Source organism: Dermacentor albipictus, chromosome 3 (genome assembly GCF_038994185.2).
Source record: "Dermacentor albipictus isolate Rhodes 1998 colony chromosome 3, USDA_Dalb.pri_finalv2, whole genome shotgun sequence".
Lineage (NCBI taxonomy): Eukaryota > Metazoa > Arthropoda > Arachnida > Ixodida > Ixodidae > Dermacentor > Dermacentor albipictus.
This window is the reverse complement of record NC_091823.1, coordinates 41,168,151-41,189,037: the sequence shown is the minus strand read 5'-3', so window position 1 is coordinate 41,189,037 and position 20,887 is coordinate 41,168,151. Positions and strand designations below refer to the sequence as shown.

The 20,887-nt window shown below is 43.3% G+C and overlaps 1 protein-coding gene across 3 annotated transcripts; it reads right to left on the bottom strand.

Moving 5' to 3' along the window:
- Positions 1 to 20: 20 nt before the first annotated feature.
- Arfip (ADP ribosylation factor interacting protein arfaptin) lies at positions 21 to 20,697 on the bottom strand. 3 transcript variants are annotated; one of them, XM_065432705.2, is made up of 7 exons: positions 20,541 to 20,697; positions 18,647 to 18,874; positions 15,443 to 15,600; positions 13,313 to 13,429; positions 9,593 to 9,994; positions 5,013 to 5,120; positions 21 to 2,437 (listed from the first exon to the last, which is right to left on the bottom strand). In XM_065432705.2, exons 2-7 carry the CDS (start codon positions 18,870 to 18,872, stop codon positions 2,429 to 2,431), a joined length of 1,020 nt encoding a protein of 339 aa, XP_065288777.1. In that variant the 5' UTR covers positions 18,873 to 18,874; positions 20,541 to 20,697; the 3' UTR covers positions 21 to 2,428. The 3 variants fall into 3 exon arrangements, with proteins under 3 accessions (XP_065288777.1, XP_065288776.1, XP_065288775.1); XM_065432704.2 differs by lacking the exon at positions 21 to 2,437 and adding an exon at positions 3,475 to 4,056; XM_065432703.2 differs by lacking the exon at positions 21 to 2,437 and having other exon boundaries at positions 3,475 to 5,120.
- Positions 20,698 to 20,887: the final 190 nt, after the last annotated feature.

Here is a 20,887-nt window from a genome sequence, read left to right as displayed (position 1 = left end):
TTCACACCACAGTTGCAGAATCCAGTTTCTTTTTTTATTGACTTCAAGCAGCTCAACACAAGCAAGCAATAATTCAGGCATCCTATTTGAGTTCCATTATTACAAAAATAATGCGCATCACTCCAGCAGTTTGTTTATGGCAGCTAATGCTTGTGTAGCAAGAACAAGGTCCATGAGGCAAACTACGGAGCAAAATTAACTGCAAGAATAAAGTGAATACCACTACAGCAGCCAGATTGGGTTAGCACTGGTAAGCTAGGTTAGTACACATAGTTGATGAGTTGGTTAGTCTAGCACAGTGGCTCTCAAACTTTTGGCTGTTACTGACACCTTTTACTTGTAAATTATTCAAGGCTGTCCTCGCTCTAGGAGTAATCAAAACAGTCATGAACAACCAAGAGCTATTACTGTATTTTCACATGTACAACTTGCTACTATGAGTTTTATGATACCCTGACAAGGGCAGCAGTGACAGCTATTGTACAAAATAAGGATCGTTTTGGAGCTTTAATTTGTACCAACAATTGTGCTGCCCAGATTTACTAAGTATTACCACTTTGTGCAGTTACTTGTGCAAGTTGTATGCAGACTTCTTTCGGTTCTACTGAGGCTCGCAACTGCAGTAGCACATTATATGCATGACAATACAGCATGTTTCGATCTGCCAGAATTGCATATTAGCTTTCTTTACATTAGTAATAAACAACAATCAATGAAGAAGTCAATTAACAATATTGTCTGGCAATCCTTAACCTGGAGAAAAGTGACATTATATATAAAACATGCCTGTTAGTAAAGCTACACTGGTCATAACAGCACAAAATGAGATTTACTTGTTGCAGAATCAATTGAAGAAATTGTAAACGTTTATGAAATTTCCACATGGCATGCGACGTCATGCATGTCTTTCAGTCAATCATAGCCTCGCTCTCTGTATCATGTTTTCTTTTTGCATTTTTGCACTCGTTCAACACATTAAACTTTATGGATCGGCTGTGCGGCATTTGTTTTTTCCAGTAGTCGTCTACAAGTACACATTAGAGCATCAAGCCACATATGAAATCATACTGTGACAGCTAAGCTGTATCATGTCAAGTTTCATATTCATGACAAAAAAGCATTTCACAGAATTTTCCTGGTTTGTTGATGCCTGAAAAAATAAGTTCCCGGTGTTTGTGGGTTGTTTACCGAAGACTGCTAGACAATATAATGCTGTGGTGCTAGTAGATGTCCTAAAACTTTCCAGAGGACCCCTTTAAGACACGGACCGTGGTATGAAAAATGCTGTTACAATATATTTTGTGATCTGATCACAGTTCAAAGCAAATTCTCACATTTAATAGACATTTGCTTTAACTTCATTCTGCTGCTTCAAGCAATGCAAGTCAAAGGCAATCAGTCTTTGTAGCTGCTGAAGAAAAAATTTGTAAGTGATCGTTATTACTGCCTGAAGCATCTGCTTGTGAAAGCCTAGAATAAGCATTCCTCTGGAATTGAATAAAATAAAAGGAGTCTGCTGAATGTAAACTGGCACCTGAGTGAGGCATGCCAATGCAAGAGAAGGACTTCGTATCTTCAGATGAAAAAAAATTAAAATTGCGAGGCAGTGCTCACGTACTACCATGCACAAATCTGACAAACACAGCAGACGTATGTAGAGCGTCTGCTATTCCTCGCACATTTTTTTTTTTTTCACACGTTGCAAGAGAAAAATTCTTTGACATAAACCTATATGTTAAAAACAGGTCCTAACTTATAGATGCATTTCTCTTAAATAAGAAAAATCTCATAGTCAACCAAAGGGCATGACAACTAGAGTAAAGAGGCAAGCCATGTGCAAAGTTAAGCCGAACAGTGTTTAGTTAAAAGGCTTCAAAAACAGCGACCCCAGCTAAAAGGCCGAAACTGTTCTGCCTTCCAGAAGAACACACACGCACCAATCTGGCCCAAAGTATAGCACTTGCCGACCTGTCATGCAGTTGAGTGTGTATGTTCACACTGCACTTTAGTAAAAAGTGTGAAAAAGAAAAAAAAACTTTCTTGAACACACAAAAGTCTGTTGTCTACAAACACACAGTACACCATAAGCTTGATCGAGGCACCAGCAGAGAGCAATCTTTTACTATCTTTACCCTTATGTACATGCACACATGAAACAAAAATCCATTATGCCTTGGGCAAAGCTATGGCAACTGCACAAATTTCTGACTAGAGGAATGGCTGCAACAAATTATACGTGTGCAATAAGAAGCTACAGACAACAGGTCAGGGAAAAAAGAACACAAAAGGAGGCAAGCAGAGCATTTTAAGAGGCACATAATTGTGCTCCGCTAGATGGTTACATCAGCCTTTCCATGTAACTATGAAAAGTTGGACAACCTGTCTACACCTCCTGAGAAGTAAAAGATGTTGGTGGCCACGCCTTCCATTAATGTGTCTGTAAAAACAAAACAAAGAACAGAAAATGGTGCTCAAAATTCACAAGAAACAGAAAGAAAAAGAAAAGCCAAAAATTACAATCCTAAAAACTAAATGCACTCCTTTGAAAGGGTCCTTTGAAATTGGACATTACATGAAGAAGTTAAATTCCTATTTGCCTACAAATAAACTATACCTAATATATATACACAAGAAGCAAACAATCAACCTCAATGTCTCAGCTAATGGGCCGGCCACTATAAGAGGCAAGCTTTTCTAACTTAACCACGTCAACCCCTCCATCCTTTCCTTTCGCACTGAAAAAATTGTCCAGTGAATGCCGCCTCACCTGATATGTTGGCAGAGTGGAATGCTAATGAAGACTGCATGGTTGCATGACACGCACACCGAAACATCGAACTAAAGTATTATTGTTCCTCTAGCAGATACAAAACAAGAAATGTTGTTTCACTTATGAAGAAAACTGTATGCTGAAATAAAGGAAACGAAAACTAAGAACGAGAGAAAGTAAACCAGGTAAAATGTCAGAGAGGAATACTGTGTTTACGATTGCAATCAAAATTATCTGCATTCTGTCTCACCACTAGCAAAAACGCTATGGCTCACACCTGCCAATGAAGAATGAGAATCTGCTGCAATGTCTTAAACCCAGAAAGGCTTGCCCAATGAGCAACGTTAATCTTTGTTTGATCATTCTATTCAGCTGACTTGCACATGGGAGGATCATTGGCAGACATTAAACAAGCCCTTCTCCCACCTGTCACACATACTTCACTGACATGACTTTGTTATTTTTCGCACCAGTGCATGGAATTGGCAAGATGAAACATGTATAAGCCACAGCTATCTTCACAATCAATCACATTTTGCAGCTTCAAGACATGAAGGCAATTATGTGCTCCAGACAGCATTTACGACGTCCTCTCAACTCTGGGTGACACACACAGTGCAGCGTCGCAATGGCTTCCGTGTGAAACACTTCCCTAAGTTTTCTTGAGCTATCAACATGCGGATCACAGTAATGAACCAGACGTATGCAGCTTAATGATAATCGCCTTCATTGTGCCTTTTGGAGATAATACAGTACAAGCAAAAATTTAGCAACTCAGAGTTAAATATAATAAAGCTGTGTGGAACTCAGCATTGAAGTAAGCTCATGGAGATTTCTAAAATGAGAGCTGAGCATGGAAAACAAGTGGGCACATTATTGTAGACGAGCAATGTGTAATTTAATGATCAAATAAGTCACAATGTCATCAACCTAGCCCCACAGCAGTGTGACATGATGACAGATAAGCTCAACTCAACAAATTAACTGCGCGGTTACGCATAGCATGGCTTCCTTTCTTTGCTTACTGTACACATTTGTTTTTTTCACCCAGTTGAGACAGTCACGTGAAACACACAGAAGAGAAGGATGGTGCTTGGCATTTTTCATTTGCCGTTGTCTTTTGACAAACACATGCTACCGCAGTGCATCAACAGCCTGGTCGGACAAGTGGAAACCATGGCATTGGGCGCCCTGAACATCACACAACAGTTTCGGTCACAACCTCAGGCAAGAAACACTGCAGCCGTGCAGTGCAAACCAGATGGCTACACACCACGCCACCATTGCTGCAAAACAAAAACAAAGCACAGAGGAAACGGTGATGGCGCTACTGGGCATTCACAGCGAATGAGACAGCACTGAGTAAGACTAACTTAACAAAAAAAGCAAGGTTCACATTTTAAAGAACTGTGAAGCCACATGGCTGTTACCATACCGAATGCACAAAATATCAAACATGGGGCGACCAATCATGCACTGCTACATGAAAACAAACAACAAATGCTGTACCTGCAACATATTTGTGCAGGGCCCTGCCGTTCATCTACAAGTGACCTGTCCTGTCTTGTGACTTCCACTAAATATGGTGTTGACAACTGCCATCTCGTAACCATGCCATGACTCAGTGCACTGTAACATTCCTAGCATTTAGATACTAGAAACTGTGGCAATTACTCATCTGCTGTCATACCAGACATCAATGCAGTGGTACAAAAGCACAGCATTTTTCTTACTACACAACAAAAAGAGATAAAGAGCAGCCCAAGGGACCCTGAAGTGGTCAAGATCATTAATGAAAGCATATCGGAAGCTGTGTTTGTGTGCACCTGCACACCCAAGACTTCCAAAACAGAAACAGCTGCACAACAGCTCCAATAGCTGCACAGTATACTGCACCTGCTCTCCGGACTAGCTCGGTCATGCACCTTCCAAAAATATGTGTATGTCCGACAGTGTAGACACATGCAACACAGCACTGGCCTTTGAAACTAAGGGAGACAGAGAGAGAGCAAGAAGGAAAGAAAAAAATCTGAACACCCCTGCAAGGCCAGCATCAAAGCGCGGTGTGTCGCCTCATCTTGTACCCATCCCCTCCTGGCAGAATGATCGCTGGTACAATCGTCCCAAAGACAGGCTGAGTGAGAGAGAGAGACAAGAGAGGCCAACGCTGGAAGCTAGGCCCAAGCTGTCGCGAGCCTCACTGCTCCAGCCAGGACGGGGAGTTGGAGTTTGGGTTCTTCACCTTGATGTTGAACTGCTTGAGGGTGGCCTCGAGCGAGGCCTGGTTGCCCGAAAAGTAAGATGACACCGCATTGTGGAACAGCAGCAGCTGCTTGTGCATCACCTTCACCTGCAAAATTGTGGCAAAACAAAAAGAACGCCGCTTGAGGGCTGCATGCCTGGAACTGCCCGGTAGATTTTGCGTAGGCAGTGCACGGAAAACGAGGACAAAAAGGAGCTGACTGGAACATGCTTAGCACTAGACGTCTAGACCTGTTTGTCCCCTTTGTTCTCAGTTTTCATATGGTAACTACACCAAATAATGCCATACCAATTCACCCATACCATTATTCGTCCACACTGAACAAACACAACCGTAAAGTTCATGGTAGTTCAAGTTCAAGCAGTTCATGGTAGAACTCTGCATGCACGTGTTCCAGAAAAAGGGCAACTACTGGTGAAAACGGCCAATTTTTCAAAAGCAAAAGGAATTCCGGTGATGCTATCTCTGACATCATGGATGACAAAACCTATGGCGGAGATACTTTGGCAAAAGCAGAAGCCTTCAATGTTTATCTTCATTCTGTGTTCTCACGTTCAACTGTCAAGGTTACTGAATTGCATGATATCCTAGAGTTCACACAGATGGGGGAAATTGAGCTGTTTGAAGATGGCACCGTATCATTACTACGGAAGGTAAACATTCACTCGGCTGCCGGTCCTGACTATATTTCCAATTCTGTGCTAAAGAACTGTGCACGGTCTATAACCCATTTTTTAACTCAACTGTTTATGATATCTGTCTAATTAGGCACTTTGCCCTCGGACTGGAAAAGTGCAAATGTTATTCCCATTCGTGAAAGCAGTACAAAAACGAGAACATGCAACTATAGGCCTATTTCACTCACAAGCGTTCTGTAAGACACTGGAACATTTCATTTATACAAACATAATGGCACACCTTCAAGAAAATAGCTTTTTTGCTCCAACGCAAGATGGTTTCAGAGCTGGCTTTTCTTGCGACACTCAGTTGATCGAATTTTGTCATGGTATCGCAGCATTTATTAACTACGGTACACAGGTGGACTGCATATATTTAGACTTTCGAAAAGCATTCGATACAGTATCTCATACCCTGTTACTACAAAAGCTGTCTTAACATACCACATACTCTCCTGAAATGGTCGGAAGCTTATTTTCTCGAAAGGAGCAAATGCATGATTCTTGGTGGTGTCTGCTCATCTGACGTTTCTGTATTATCAGGTGTGCCACAGGGGTCGATCTTGGGGCCTCTGCTTTTTCTTATATTTATAAATGATCTAAGTGAACAACTGCCTAGCCATGTTAGACTTCCTGCAGATGTTTGTTGTATTTACCGTGAAATTTCACGTGAGGCAGACAGTGAACAGCTACAAACGGACCTGAACAATGTTTTGTCTTGGTGTTCCACTTGGAACATGACCCTCAATCTGTCCAAATGCAATCTGTTAAGATTCACGAACAAAACGGCCCCTGATGGCAAGCTATGTCATGAATGCAACACAGTTGTCCCTTGTGATGGAATATAAGTACCTAGGAGTACTTATATGGAATGCGCACATAGATTACATTGTATCGAAAACTAGCAACAGATCAAACTTCTTGAGACACAACTTTAAACAAGCACTGGCCTGTCTAAAGGAAACCCTGTATATGTCGAATGTACACCCACTTTTGGAATACGGTGAACTTTTTCACCAGAAAAATTGACACAAATTCAGGGGTGCGATCATTACGCGAGTTAAATTTCCCGCGAAAAAAAATTTTTTTTTCGTCCCGCATTTGCTGCGGGATGCTGGTGTCCAGCGTTGGTGCAGGACACCAAAACAAAAATGGCGGCCGGCGGAGTAAGCCAAACGCGCCGAATGCACTTTTCTTTTTTTCCGTGAGTACATTACCTGCATTGAAACAGTTTCTTCCGTATCAGTAATGAATAATATCGTTAATATCGGCAAGTTTGTGCAATAACGTTGCCATGTCCACTTTGAAGGGACAGAAACAGATGGGCACGCTTAACTGCCAGTGACATAGAAACACATGGCCAGAATGCTGCGGAAACTGCGGCATCTGTCTTCACTACTATCCTAATATGGCACGTTTCTGCTAAGGGTGAGCTTAGCTGTGTTACAAGCGTCGGCGTATGAATAAGGTACACCTTTAACGCATCAGTGTAAACGTGGCTATTATCGTTGCCGCTCGCGATTTGTTGCAAGCCCACGAGTGCAGATGAGAAGAATCGAAAGACGCCTTTTTTGTTGTTGACCACAACCATTATAAAGCCTACACATAATAAAGGCAAGTTTGGTTGTACCTCTTTTCGTCATGTAAGTGCGGAAAGTGATCAAATGAGGCATCTACTTAATAACGTTTGGTGCGTGCAGACCGCTTGGTTGTCTTGAAGAGTCGTTCGCATAGCATACGACAGATGGTAAGCGCGATCATTATTAGCTAGACTTGGCACAGGACATATCGCTGCGGCAAGTTCGGGGTGCGATCATTACACGGGAAATTTAAAAAATCGAATTTTGACGACTAAATTCAGGGGTGCGATCATTACATGAGTGCGATCATTATGCGAGTAAATACAGTAAGCTCCCTCAAGAAATTGTCTCTACTTCCCTTTCAACATTCGCACTTGTGCTTCTGTTTTATTGCAAGTGTGCCTTGCAAGTTATTGCTTATGCTTTCTTTTCTTTCTGGTGATTTGTGCTTGGCTTCTTTCTTTCGCATTGTTGCCTTTGCTGTTTTTAAAGGAAAAACACGTTTCAGAATTCCAAATGACGAGTTACTAATTTACACTTCATGTATTTGTATCTTTCTTTTTTCTTTTTGTATCTCGATATTAATATTTCCCCCCTACACTAAAGCCGCACATGGGCACTGCACGTATTGTATATAAATAAATAAAACGATAGCCAATGTTTTCTCCTCGAACTTTGTGCCAGAACGACTGTGCAAATGACATCACCAACATATTTTCATGCATCATAACAGTTTTATCTTATCTCTCTAAACAACTAGCTGGTCCCAAGCAGATGTTGAAGAAATATACCACGCCATGGGGTGCCTGTTTGCCGCACAACCTTCATGCCCTCTTGACCATACATATACGTTTCGAATAAAAATAATCTACTGACATGAATTTACTATTATATCCAAACATTTATTACATATTCCTCTTCAGTGTCCCTTTAATGGCAAGCGAATCATACTGCAAGCAGGGTATGAACAGAGCTACAGGTCGTAATCTAACACAATGTGTAATGCGCGGATATATCCCTCCTGTCTCACTTTTTTACTACTTAACAAGAGTTCATCAACACATTTATGGCAGAGAACCACTGCTCTGGAACCAAGCTACAAAAGAGACCAAACTTTTGCTGTTTGGTACATGATATGCATTTAAACCTTGATATAAAGACTTCAAAATAACACAGTATTTAACTTTTCCTAACCTCTTGTCCATTGAACACCATGCAATTAGAACCTCAATATAACGAAGTGTGTTTATATGCGATTTCAAGAAACAAAATTTCACTTCCGCAGCGAAGGAATGCCAAGACAATAAATGGGAACTTCGGTGGATGCAGATGGTCAAAAGATTGAATTAAAAGCGGCTGCTTGCAAATGCACCTCCCAAATCACAGGCTGTGCGACAAGAGCGACCCCCGAAGGGAAGCCGTATCATGTCCCATATAAAGTTTAAGTGTGATAAGATCCTATCCCTCCCCACACACTTTGTGCTTTAGGTGCAAGTGAAAGTGTGCCAGGGTGAGAAAGAAAGGTGGTTGCTTGACGCACAACCGCCTCTCCACACGAGCAAAGGAAAAGCGGGGGAGGAGAGAGAGAGAGCTCGCGGTAATTAAATCAAGCGCGCGCGAGGAGAAGACGGGGAACGTGGAGTGGGGTGAGTTGGCCCGCACTTCAGCTGTGGCTGCGCGTGGCTGTAAGCAGGACTGGGCGCATATGCCACCATGCAACCTGCTTCAGAGGTAATCTGCGGCGTGTGCAAAGAGTAGGTGTGCCGAGACAGCATGACATCATGTAACCTGCCTTCCCACGCAATTAGTGTTGAAGGCTGCATAACTTCAAGTTTCGGTGACCCGTCGGAGCAAGAGGCAGACCAAGCATTCGCTCCCTGCTGCTGGCTCTTTTCATGATAGCGTCGTCCCAGTGCAGACGAAGCTATCAGCCGTGGGAGCAGAGTGTATACGAAAGCGTCGCTAGCTTTACCTAATTTGTACCGCCTATGTGAAGATATAGTCCACGTGTCATTCCGTATCAAAAAGCATATCATTCGTCACCAACTCCAAAATTCATCAAAATGAATTGTTTTCTCAATCAATTTGGTTTTTTTGATTGCCCGATAATTTGGAAGATTCTGCAGTCCCTTCTCATGTAAGAAAAATAGGTCGGCAACTATACTCATATGCATAAAAGGTCGAATTTCAATATGATGAAGCCAACTGCCAATTTTACCCACTTCGTTATATTGGGGTTTAACTGTACTAAAGAGACTAATAGAATAGTGCATGGGAGCATGCCTTGAGATAAGGAAATCACCTTGTTCTCTTCAAGAAACTTCATCTTGATTGTGACGTCAGCCTTGAGCTTCTCGTACTTGTCTCGGTGGATGGCGAAGTTGCGTTGGGCCTCGTCCATCTTGGAGGAGATGGCAGTGCCCTGTGTGCCCTGGGTGAGCTCCTCGAGGTCTGTGCGGTAGGCATCGTACTCCAGGCGTGCACTCTCATACAATCGCACCGTTAGGAGCGTGTCATCGATGGTCTTGTGGCAAAGGGTGGCCAGGGAGGAGACAAAGAAGTTGAGCGCCCCGAGCAGCGTCTCGCCATTCTTGCTCAGTGACCGCTGCGCCTCGGCATTGTACCGGAACTCATCCTGCAGTGGTGGGCTGCGGTGTGCAAGTTCCTGGAATGCTTCTGCCAGGCAGCCCTGAGTATGAACCACCTGAGGAGAACAGGAAGAGAAAAAGATCACTCAGATCCCACGGACTGTTTGTACTAGCACAAGTGAAGCTTTTGTGTTCCCTGCAGCCTTATGACGTACATCACTGCTTGTACCTACTAATTGGCACTGCATTGTCCTCTCTAACGTAAGAGTGGCAGGTCTTGTTGTTAAACTTAATAAGACGTACAAAGTGAAGGTCGAACAGGTTTACGCCCCTGCATCCAGTCATGATGACCAGGAAGTCGAAAGCATTTATGAAGACGTGGAATCGGCGATGGATAAAGTTAAAACAAAATACACTATACTGATGGGCGACTTCAATGCCAGGGTAGGCAAGAAGCAGGCTGGAGACAAGTCAGGGGGAGAATATGGCATAGGTTCTAGGATAGCAGGGGAGAGTTATTAGTAGAGATTGCAGTACGGGATAATTTGCAGTTAATAAACACCTTCTCCCACAAGCGGGATACCCGAAAATGGACGCAGCGGAGCCCCAATGGCGAGACTAGAAATTAAATTGACTTTATACTCTGCGCTAACCCTGGCATCATACAAAATGTAGACATGCTCGGCAAGGTGCGCTGCAGTGACCACAGGATAGTAAGAACTCGAATTAGCCTAGACTTGAGGAAGGAATGGAAGAAACTGGTACATAAGAAGCCGATCAATGAGTTGGCGGTAAGAAGGAAAATAGAGGAATTCCGCATCAAACTATAGAACAGGTATTCAGCTTTAACTCGGGAAGATGACCATAGTGTTGAAGCAAGGAACGACAATATTATGGGCATCATTAAGGAGTGTGCCATAGAGGTCGGTGGCGACTCCGTTAGACAGGATGCCAGTAAGCTATCGCAGGAGACAAAAGATATGATCAAGAAACACCAATGTATGAAAGCCTCTAACCCTACAGCTAGAATAGAACTGGCAGAACTTACCAAGTTAATCAACAAGCGTAAGATAGCTGACATAAGGAAGTATAATATGGATAGAATTGAGCATGCTCAATTAGATGGCCCCAATTAGCACATGACCGGGGTAGTTGGAGAAGTATGGGAGAGGCTTTTGCCCTGCAGTGGGCGTAGCCAGGCTGATTATGATGATGATGATGATGTCATCTCGCCCTATAACATCATCGCCTCTGCCAACCAATCGAACACATTACTGTATTTACTCTAATGCACCTTCAATTGTAATGTGCATCCCAGATTTTCTTTATGCAAAAAATTTAAACTGTGATGCTTATTGTCGGTTCACCTAATTTTGTTGCTAAGAGAAAGAGTAATGGCAATTTGTTCTCACTTGAAGAAAGGAAATTTGCCGTATTTACTCAAATCTAAAGCACACTTTTTTCCTAATATGACACATATTATGCACATAAGTGCATATGCACAAATTTTATGCACATAAGAATCGAATACAACCCTAAATCTGCATTATCATATCGCCATTGCGTTCGAAAATGGCCACCTCGTACGTGCTTCGAGCCTGGCTGCCGTAGCTTCCTCCAAGAGCTGTAGTATGTGTACTTAGGTTAGTCCACCGTCTGGCTTCCTGTTTTCTGTGTTTGCTCTATCGGCATAGAAGTGCTGACTGGGAAGACGAAGACATGCCAAGTTCATCATGATGCCACAATTAAAAGGAAAGTAGTCCCGTGTGCGGAGACGGATGGAAATTGGGTCGTATCACGGGCGTTCGGAGTTCCCGAAACTTGCATGCGGGACTGGTGCAAACAGAAGGAGAGGCTTTCTACTCTGCAGGTGGCTGCTGTGTACCGCGTGACCCCTATCTCGAAAGCGATCTGCAATGGGGACAGAGTTTACACGTCTAGGTGCACCGTGCTGTGCTCTCGTCGCTTGATTGACTCATAAAGTTTGCACCCATTGGCGTATTGGCATATCTTGTCCCACAACAGTAATCGTCCTCTGCTTTGCTTGCATTTCCTTTATCTAATGCTGCGAGCCTGGTACTTAAAGGTCACGAATGGCGTGCGCATTATCAGCGTGACATAGCATTCTAGACAGGAAATTTTTGAAGAAAGGAAACAAAAGCAAGGCAGATTATGATTATTGTTGTGAGACAAGACAAGCCCCAAAGGGTTCAAACTTTTTTAAGAGTGTTTCGCGTTGAAGCGAGAGGCAGCACGAAGGACAATTCGTTCGCTCCTATTACCACGCTTCCTCACTCCAGAATATTGATAGCGAGTTTCCACGGTCATCAAGTGAGACGTGTTCATGTTTGCTTGTGCACGCGTGACACCATGCTTGTTAATTTATTTAGTAAGCAAATGTTTAAAAGTTTACACGGCCGATAATACTAATACTTTGTATAGCTGTCTACAAGGTAATTTGCTATAGCAACCGATGCTTGACCTTTCGAGCGAAACTGCGACTTTTTTTATTCATCGCAACTTTGGTGCTTTGAGAGTAAATCTGTTTTTCCAAATGATAGAAAACTGTATTTCTGTGTGAAAGAATGAGGTGCGCGGTACTGTAAAGGACTTTTCTTTTTTCATGTTATGGCAAATGGGTGTGCATTACAACTGAGGGTGCTTTTTTTTTTTTTGTCATGGAGAACGGGTGTGCGTTACAACCGAGGGCGCATTAGAACCAAGTAAATACAGTATTGCATACAAGCCACAGCGGCCTACAAGCATCATTCATTGTCATTGTCAGAGGTCTCCTTAGTCAGAGACCTCCTTATTGCAATTCATCTTGAGTGCCCTCTATGGCAGTTGAGAAACCACATATTTTTAAACGCCCTGAGGAACATGGAAGCTTAATAAACTTACAAAGCCCATACACACTGCAACAGCTCCTACTGCTGCAGTGTTGTGTGGAATGGGTTGGATTACAGCAATTCTTCATGCCAATGACAACAGGCTCTCGCTATAGGAATCTTGATTTCATACTTCACTGAAATGCGGATGCTGTGTTTAATAAATGTTTACTCAAAAAAAGCTCACATTAGAATCAAGCAAATGCAGTAACTATCCGCCCACCTTCCTCCACATTATACCATTCCCCCTGCCTCCCCTCATTAACTGCGCCCTTTTAACCACAGTTCAACCCCCAACTACTACTGACAGCAGCATATAAATACATTGGATGCCACAAAGAAAGCTTCAAAAGTACCCTCTGGAGTAACTTTCAGTAATGCAGAGAAGTAACCTTCTCAGTAACCCAATCCAACTAATAACCACAGCATCAAAACCCTCCTGGCTCCACAAAGAAAGCTTCGCTTTAAATGACTAATTGAGATCCATTACTGCTCTACTGTGATAGTGAAGCATTGCAATGATTAACGACACAAACAAGGGCGCACCTGGTGGAAATGCGAGGCGAGGGCACGCGCCAGGCGCAGTACGTGCAAGTACTTCGCCTGCGTGTCTCGCAACTGGTCAATCTGAGCTTCCAGCTCGGTGTCCACCGTCCTTGTGCCCTGCGGTTTGAAAGAGACAACCAAACTAAGCTCCAGCAAGCTTGACAGGGGTGCCCAACTACAGAAAAACTAAACACTGAAGACATTCAATGTTAACTATGTATGCAAGTTTCTTGAATGCATATGCAGTGGTGGAACAGTCACTTTACTTTATGGCGCACATTGCTGCAGAGGCAAAAATCTGATTTGGCACAGTGAAAAGCACTTTTGGTGCAGTCTATATGCCACTATGGTCTCAACTTTAACTGAAATAGTCAATAAATATAGCAGTGCTGGCTTTATGCACATCAATCATGCATTCAGGCTATAATTACTAAACTAGAGTAACTTATTTTAAATAGAATTTGTTATTCCTTAAATTCTGAGGTTCTACATGCCAAAACAACAGTCTGATTATGAGGCATGCCATAGTGGCGGAACTGGATTAATTTTGAACACTTGGGATTCTTTAATGTGCAACCAACGCAAGGTACGCAGGCATTTTCACATTTCACTGCCATCGAAATGCTGCCGCCACGGCCAGTACTTTATTCCAAGCCCTCGAGCTTAGCAGTAATTTTTTTTAGTAAAATGGCTTTCCCTGTGCGTATGTATCATGCTGTAAAGCCGCTTCGACATTTTGACTAGCAACAGGCATCACACATTCGGCACTTTTCAATCGATCTAGAACAAAAACTTTTGCACACTAGAGCATGTCAACAAGACAGCACCATAGCCCGCGCACGACTATATCTATGGAACGACTATACCTATACCGCGCATGACTATACCTATACGCTGTGAAAGATGTGAAAGTCAATTAAATTAAAAACACAAAATCTGTTTTTCCAATCGTGGAGGGTCGCAAGGAAAGTCCCCACTCAAGCAAATTAAATGTCAGCAGTTGAGTACACACATTACAAGATATTGTCGAAGTCACACCGCCAACAAGTATAGATGCTAAACAATGTGCGACCAGACATTATCCAAGGCTTCATTTTGATTCGACTTCCACCTTGAGTGAGCTCCGTGCCACACTAGTACAAGAAATGCCAAATTGCAGCAGAAAAAAAATTGCAGTTCAACGGGCAGTACACATTGGAACATCTGCCAGAGAGAACTGCAACAAAAGAGCAAAAACAGCACTTCCACGATGATGACCATGACAACAGTGTGCTTTAGGCTTTGATTTCAAATCAAATATTGGAGTAGCAGTGACGAAAGGGGGCTCTCATATTTATGCTTTTGGCGCAGGGTTGGTGAAACTTTACACTTAAATGCTGTTTTGGAGCCGGATGGTGCAAATGTCTGTTTCTGGTGCAATTTGCCACAGCTGTCCTACCATAGGTATGTCACTGCCAATATTCATGTTAACATGGAAGCATACCATAGCTGTTTTATCACATTTACCTGTAACAGTACAAATGACAGGATGTGCAAAGGTGCGCACGTGCACACAGGAAACAGAGCATACAGCACTACAGTCTCTCCTGTGGTGTTTGTGTGCTTTTCATTATCCCATGAATCACTATGCTACAGTTAAATATGTCTAGATGAAAGCTACCATGCGTTTCTTCTGGATCAGATGTCCCAAACGCAGCCTACAAACTGCTTGCAGCCCATAATATCAAATGCCAACAGTACCACCTTCAGGGTACCGATGTTAGAGGTGAGATGAGAAGGCCTGCCCTTTCTGTAAGCCAGTTCAAATAATACATTTTCGTTTTTCTTCATTTACTTGTTATATGTAGTAAGTAAGCATTAATGCAAGGCCATACCATGGCACAGTCAATATACTCGTTTCATGAGCACTTAATCCCACAAAAGCTTCATGGCACAGCCATGACCTAGTTCTTGGCTGATCCATGCTCAAGAAGAGATTGAACGCTCCCTGTCCCAGCATTCTCGTGGTATGACAGAGCCCTTTAAGAATGCCCTTGGGCAGTAGCACCAGATTCCTCCCTAGGCAGTATTATTGCAAGAAATTCTACAGCTGCAATAGAAGGATCATGAAGCAACACACAGCAACCGCACCTTCCCTAGCTTCTCTGAGAGCATCTGCCTTGTGCACTTGTAAGTGGAGACACTCCATTGGCGGAGGTAGTCAATCTTGGAGTGGCCAGCCTTGGTCACTCGGGGGTCGCTGCCATTCTGCACTGGACTTGGTGTCGTGAGTGGTACACTTGTGGTCGCTGCGTTGAATAAATAGAAAGTGCTGCTAACAAAGCACAACAGCGATGCGTACACTGCAAGTTTTCATCAGCAGTCTTTTGAGGACTGAGCCATAAAGGGCAGCGCCTTTTTGCCAATACTTTCATTGCATTGTAAACAACAAAGATTAGTTCCATAGTTTCTAGCTCCAATATCTGTAGTCTAAAACTGCAGTTTCGAACCTCTGCAAAGTGCAATTTCAAAATAGCCCACAACCTTTTTCAATTCACTCTTTCAAAACAGCTGGTTTACATTTTGTTAACACCTTCGAAAGGGGCTGCATGTGGAACAGAGAAAATTGCAATATAACACATTATCAGAGCTTTTGCTACACCTACCAGTAATAATAAACTTGTATAGAGTTCCCACACAACTGCACACTCAAACTGTAACAACCATATGTTTCACAAATATGCAAGAAAGCATGGAGTGATACATGTTTTTGATGGGCAGCCTGCTTCATGACGATAATACTCATACAGCATTTGGAAATTTTCTATGTGCCTTGCTACTTCAGACTAACGCAAACAGCCAGCAACCTCACTTCCTATCAATAGCCAGGAAATACAACTGATCGTGTCACATAATGACTTATTGGGTTGGAGTTCGTGTGCTAAAGCTGCAACATTCATACCTCTTAGAACATATTTTTGTGGAAACAATTTAAGTGCAAAACATGGAGTGCCCATTCACCTTTCACATGTTCAATTTGGATGGATTGTGGATTATTAATGCTTCATGAAAGTGCACATGCTGCACAGGGTTATCTGCATTTAATGTTGCACAGTAGCATAGATCCATCCAAATATTTATAGATACATGGTACATTCAACGGTTAAGATTCTCTATACTGGCCAAATCACACGACCAGATATCCCACTCCTGATTGTAACATTTTGCGTGCCTCCCTACACATGGCACAGGCAGCCTACTATGATGTTTGTCCTCTTGCTATGCTACGACGTCACAGGACAAATGTTCGGCTCTCGAAATGAAGAGCCATGAGCAGGCTTCTACATGTAAAAGACAGAGCAGTGAACAATGAGTAGCAGTAAACAGCATCTACCGTGTCTCACTGCAGGGAGTCCACACCCAAGCAGGAATCCACAAGCCTCATTTTTCACTTGGAAGAGACAAGAAAATTTATCCGCTCAATTTCACAAAAACCAAGCCATCTTCACTTTAGTATGATGCCCTAACCAGCACTTCTAACAGTTCACTTAGCACCAAACTCTGCAACAAATGCACTTGCTGTGCCGACACCAACTGATCACATTCAAGGTCAGGACATTTTCCTCTCCTGCACAGACTGACACTCGGAAGTGCAAGAAGATGAAGCAATGGCGCAAGATGTGTAAGAAAGAAGGTGCTGGCACATGGCAATGAAGGACACCAGCACTGGTAAACACATTTGTGTGTCATGTCCCTAAAATCAAGTTTTCAGAGAATTCTTTCAACTCAAATCTCTTTTGAGTAGAGTGCACAATACACCTAAGTGTAATTTCATTTTTTGTCACATGCAGCCTTGCAAGCAAAAAATTGTAGGTATGAAAAATGAAAGAATGCAACAACGGTTTGCGCTTCTCAAAGTGATAGACCTAAAGAAGAATTGAGCCATTCTCTATCAATTATCAGATCCCCAGCAATATAGACCTCTATTGTCAAAGTACTCTAATAATAGACTTTTACTAACAATTAAGGCCATCAACCATGGACTTCAAAATGAAACAAGGCAGAAGCACAAACTACTGAAAGCACACACACACAAGCACACATTTTCTCATTCCAGGCACAAAACCTCCAACTTTGTTAAGCTTTAGGCACTAACTTGGCGCCTCACGCTTATTTATTGACTATGACAGAGCCCTCGTACATGTCTACGTGCAGCCTGTCTCTTCCCCACTCAGAGGACTCCTTTGATTTGTTTCATTTCACAGAGCTTCTACCACTAACAACTCTCAATTCCTACAAAGGCAAAACAGTGCAAAATAAGAATGTCAATAGTTTCCTAAAATTGATCGTACTCCCCCTGTGTTTGTCTTTTATCCCTGCAAGGTGTGATAAAGAGCTCAAGTGGGCAAGCAAAAGCAAAGAAAGAATGGATTGGTGTCAATCCTTTAAAGCTAGATCTCAGCTACAAAATCACCGCACCAGATCTGCCCCTATATCCACAAATTTGCTTTGTTGGTCAATTCTTTTACTCTTCCAAGCAAAGGTCAGGAAGAAGAAGAACAACTTTATTCACTCAAATCTGAGTGGTAGATATGGGTGGAGCCCCTATTCCAGGGCCCCACTGGCTTCTGCGGCTCGCCGGGCCTGGTTGAGGGTCGCCAGCTGGCTTCCCAAGTCCAGATCGGCAAGTCGTGCCTCCCATGACCAGTTAGCGAATGAGTCCGTAATTAGTGGCGAGACGGCATGTGTCGGGCGCCACGGTCATTTGTATCTGATGTGCTGGAGTGGAGTATCTTCACACCAGGGACAGTTGTCTTTGTGTCTGTCGGGGTACACATTGTGTAGCCTATGCAAGTTAGGAAAGGTGTTTGTCTGTGGTCGGCACCAGTCCCTTGCCTGCGAAAAAGCAGGGCCCATCATTTCAAGCAGACAGACCACCTTGATAACACTTTTCGTGATGCCCACGATAAAAGACTGACTTGAAAAATAGTCACTGACCCCAGTAATTAGGAGTAGATGCTAACAGTGTTCGAATGAAAAGGGTCGCTCGAAAATTACTAAGGAACATTATTCAAGTGTTACTACTACTTTAACTGGAAGGTCTACACTGCCTCTGGGCAGCTCAATAAAGAAAGAGGGCGGTGCCAAATATTCCATGATATAGGAGCAATGCTGTAGATTTATCCTTGCAATGAATAACTATTTAGTGCACATTAAGATCTCAGCATACATGCACATTTGAAGTCTCCCCTAATAGAAATGGCCACCATATTGCAGCAGGAAACTGTATGGTGGCCTTGCGATCAAAACTTCTTGGCCACTGAAACACTCAACCAAAGTGCCAGTTGTGCTCACCAGGTGGCTGAGCAGCCCAGGGTGAACTGAATGAACTCGGCGGCACATTACTTCGCTGCTGTTGACTGGCAGGCCGGTGACCTTCTGGGTGAGGCATTGCGCCTCCAGAGTGAACTACGTCTCTACTCTCGTTTAGTGGGGGCGTGTCGTCCAGAGCCTTGCGCAGGTCCTCTTCAAACTCGCGTCCAGAGTCCGCACTGTGGCTGGGTGACGACACTTCGGTCATCCCTGCGAGTAGCGGCACCCATGTAGCTTGAACAGTGAGGACAAAACTCAGCAAGCAAAACAAGCTATTCAACAGGAATGTCCCAAATGTGGCTGTTCTGAGGCCTACTGTCCAGTGCAATATAAACATGCAATACCATTACTTTTTGCCAAGCTAGGCAGTCTTCACAAACTTAAGCATCTGCCATTCTAAATAAAAAAAAGAGGGGGGGGGGGGGGGGTTATGTGCCAAAACCACGAACTGAATGTAACGCATGCCGTAGTAGGGGACTCTGGAAATTTTCATCACCTGGGGTTCTTTAACATGCACCTAAATCTAAGTACATGGGTCATCTGCCATTCTCAGAAACTAAACAAGCGTTTCAGCACAAAGGATAGGCAATCAAAAGACAAACAATGGCACTGAAATTTAAAGCTCCTATTGCTTGCTGAAGCTCTTGAACAATACAATGATTTCTCTTGTGGCTCTTTGGACATGTGTGTATGCCCACCTATGCAAACTATACAGAATTAAAGGTAGACTGCCCCTGGAATGGCTTGTCAGTGTGTCAATTAAAGTTGGCTGAATATTGCTGCACCTACGAGATATGGTATCCTTCCATCGGTTTCAGGACTAATGAAATCGAAACGTAATTGTGTTCAAGTACAGCACAAGTGAACATGCGGGGTGACTTCATGAATTTGTACCAGATCTGAGCAATCGGATTTCAACAGCAAAACCAATAAAGGACAATGCCTAGTGTTAACAGATGTTGCAGTTTGGTTTCACAGTACCACGCCATCCGAGGTATGAAGCCGTCACAGCAAGCAAATGTTTCAAATTTCCCGTACAACTTACAAACTGGCGCGATTGCTGTGCATTTGCGAACATTCAGCACTTAAACTTCGGTTTAGTATCTGAGGTTCTTGTATCACGAATGATGGTCGTTTTCTCACCACAGCTGCTCCCCTTCAATTGCTCTTGCTAATACGATTCGTTTAGCTCATAAGCAAACGCCACTCCATGGCACAGCAAGAGAGTATTTCCTGCCTCATCCGTCATTTTGAAAAGCAGCCAACGCAACCAATTAAAAAACATTACAAAATGTTACCACCATTGGCTATTCAGTTATCACCATCCCTTCCTCCTTCCTTCCTAGCAAAGGCGTTACACAAAATTGAATAGGTCCCCTTCACACTACCGTTATGCAGCTGGGGCGGATGACGTGTGCTATGTCACGACTTTCCACTGCCTAAACAACTCCTTCGAACGTCGGTCAATAACGGGATTGAAAATCGCAATACGCAGGGAAGTCACATACTGCGTACAGCAAGATGCGCGGTATCCAAGAGCGAGTACGAAGTGATCAAGACCGTTACAACCGGCTATTCGCGCTGTTCAACCAGGCATTAAAGGCTGCCATTCATCAGCTAATGGTCACTTCGTGATCAATATGTGTCTTTTCAGTCCCTAGGTACCACGCCTAACGACTGATAGCTCCGATCACATTCGGGACGAAGAATAACCAGCACGAAAGACTGCGGACACAGTGGGAATGCTACTTTTCAATGCCAAGCACTCCAAGCGTCCCGAAGATCCTCCATGGAACAGTACCGGAACCACCCTTGATAACAAGACAAGCGCCGTGGACTCCGCAGAATGTCAAAATTAAAGACAAGTTATTCTTACCTACAAGCCCAGCTTAATGCGCTCCGTGACGCTATCCTCACGAAACCTGCGGGACCATCAAGTCCAATAAATTTGAGGTGAAGCAAACGAACACCTCATTATCCATAAAAATTAAAAAAAAACAAAGGCCGCAAGTCTGACAGGAAACGCTGGCAAAAGCGTCACTTCCGACAACGTACGCTTTCTAAAAACGACGTTTAGTGGCGCTACAAAAGCGTTGAAAATAAGGCGTTTCGTTTAATCTTTGTATAGGTCGCTAGTTCCTTTTTTCTTTCCCGGCTTTCGAGTTTGCGCACAGATTCAGTCGAAATCTACCGAACACCGTCGTGTAGGATTTGGCGTGCATA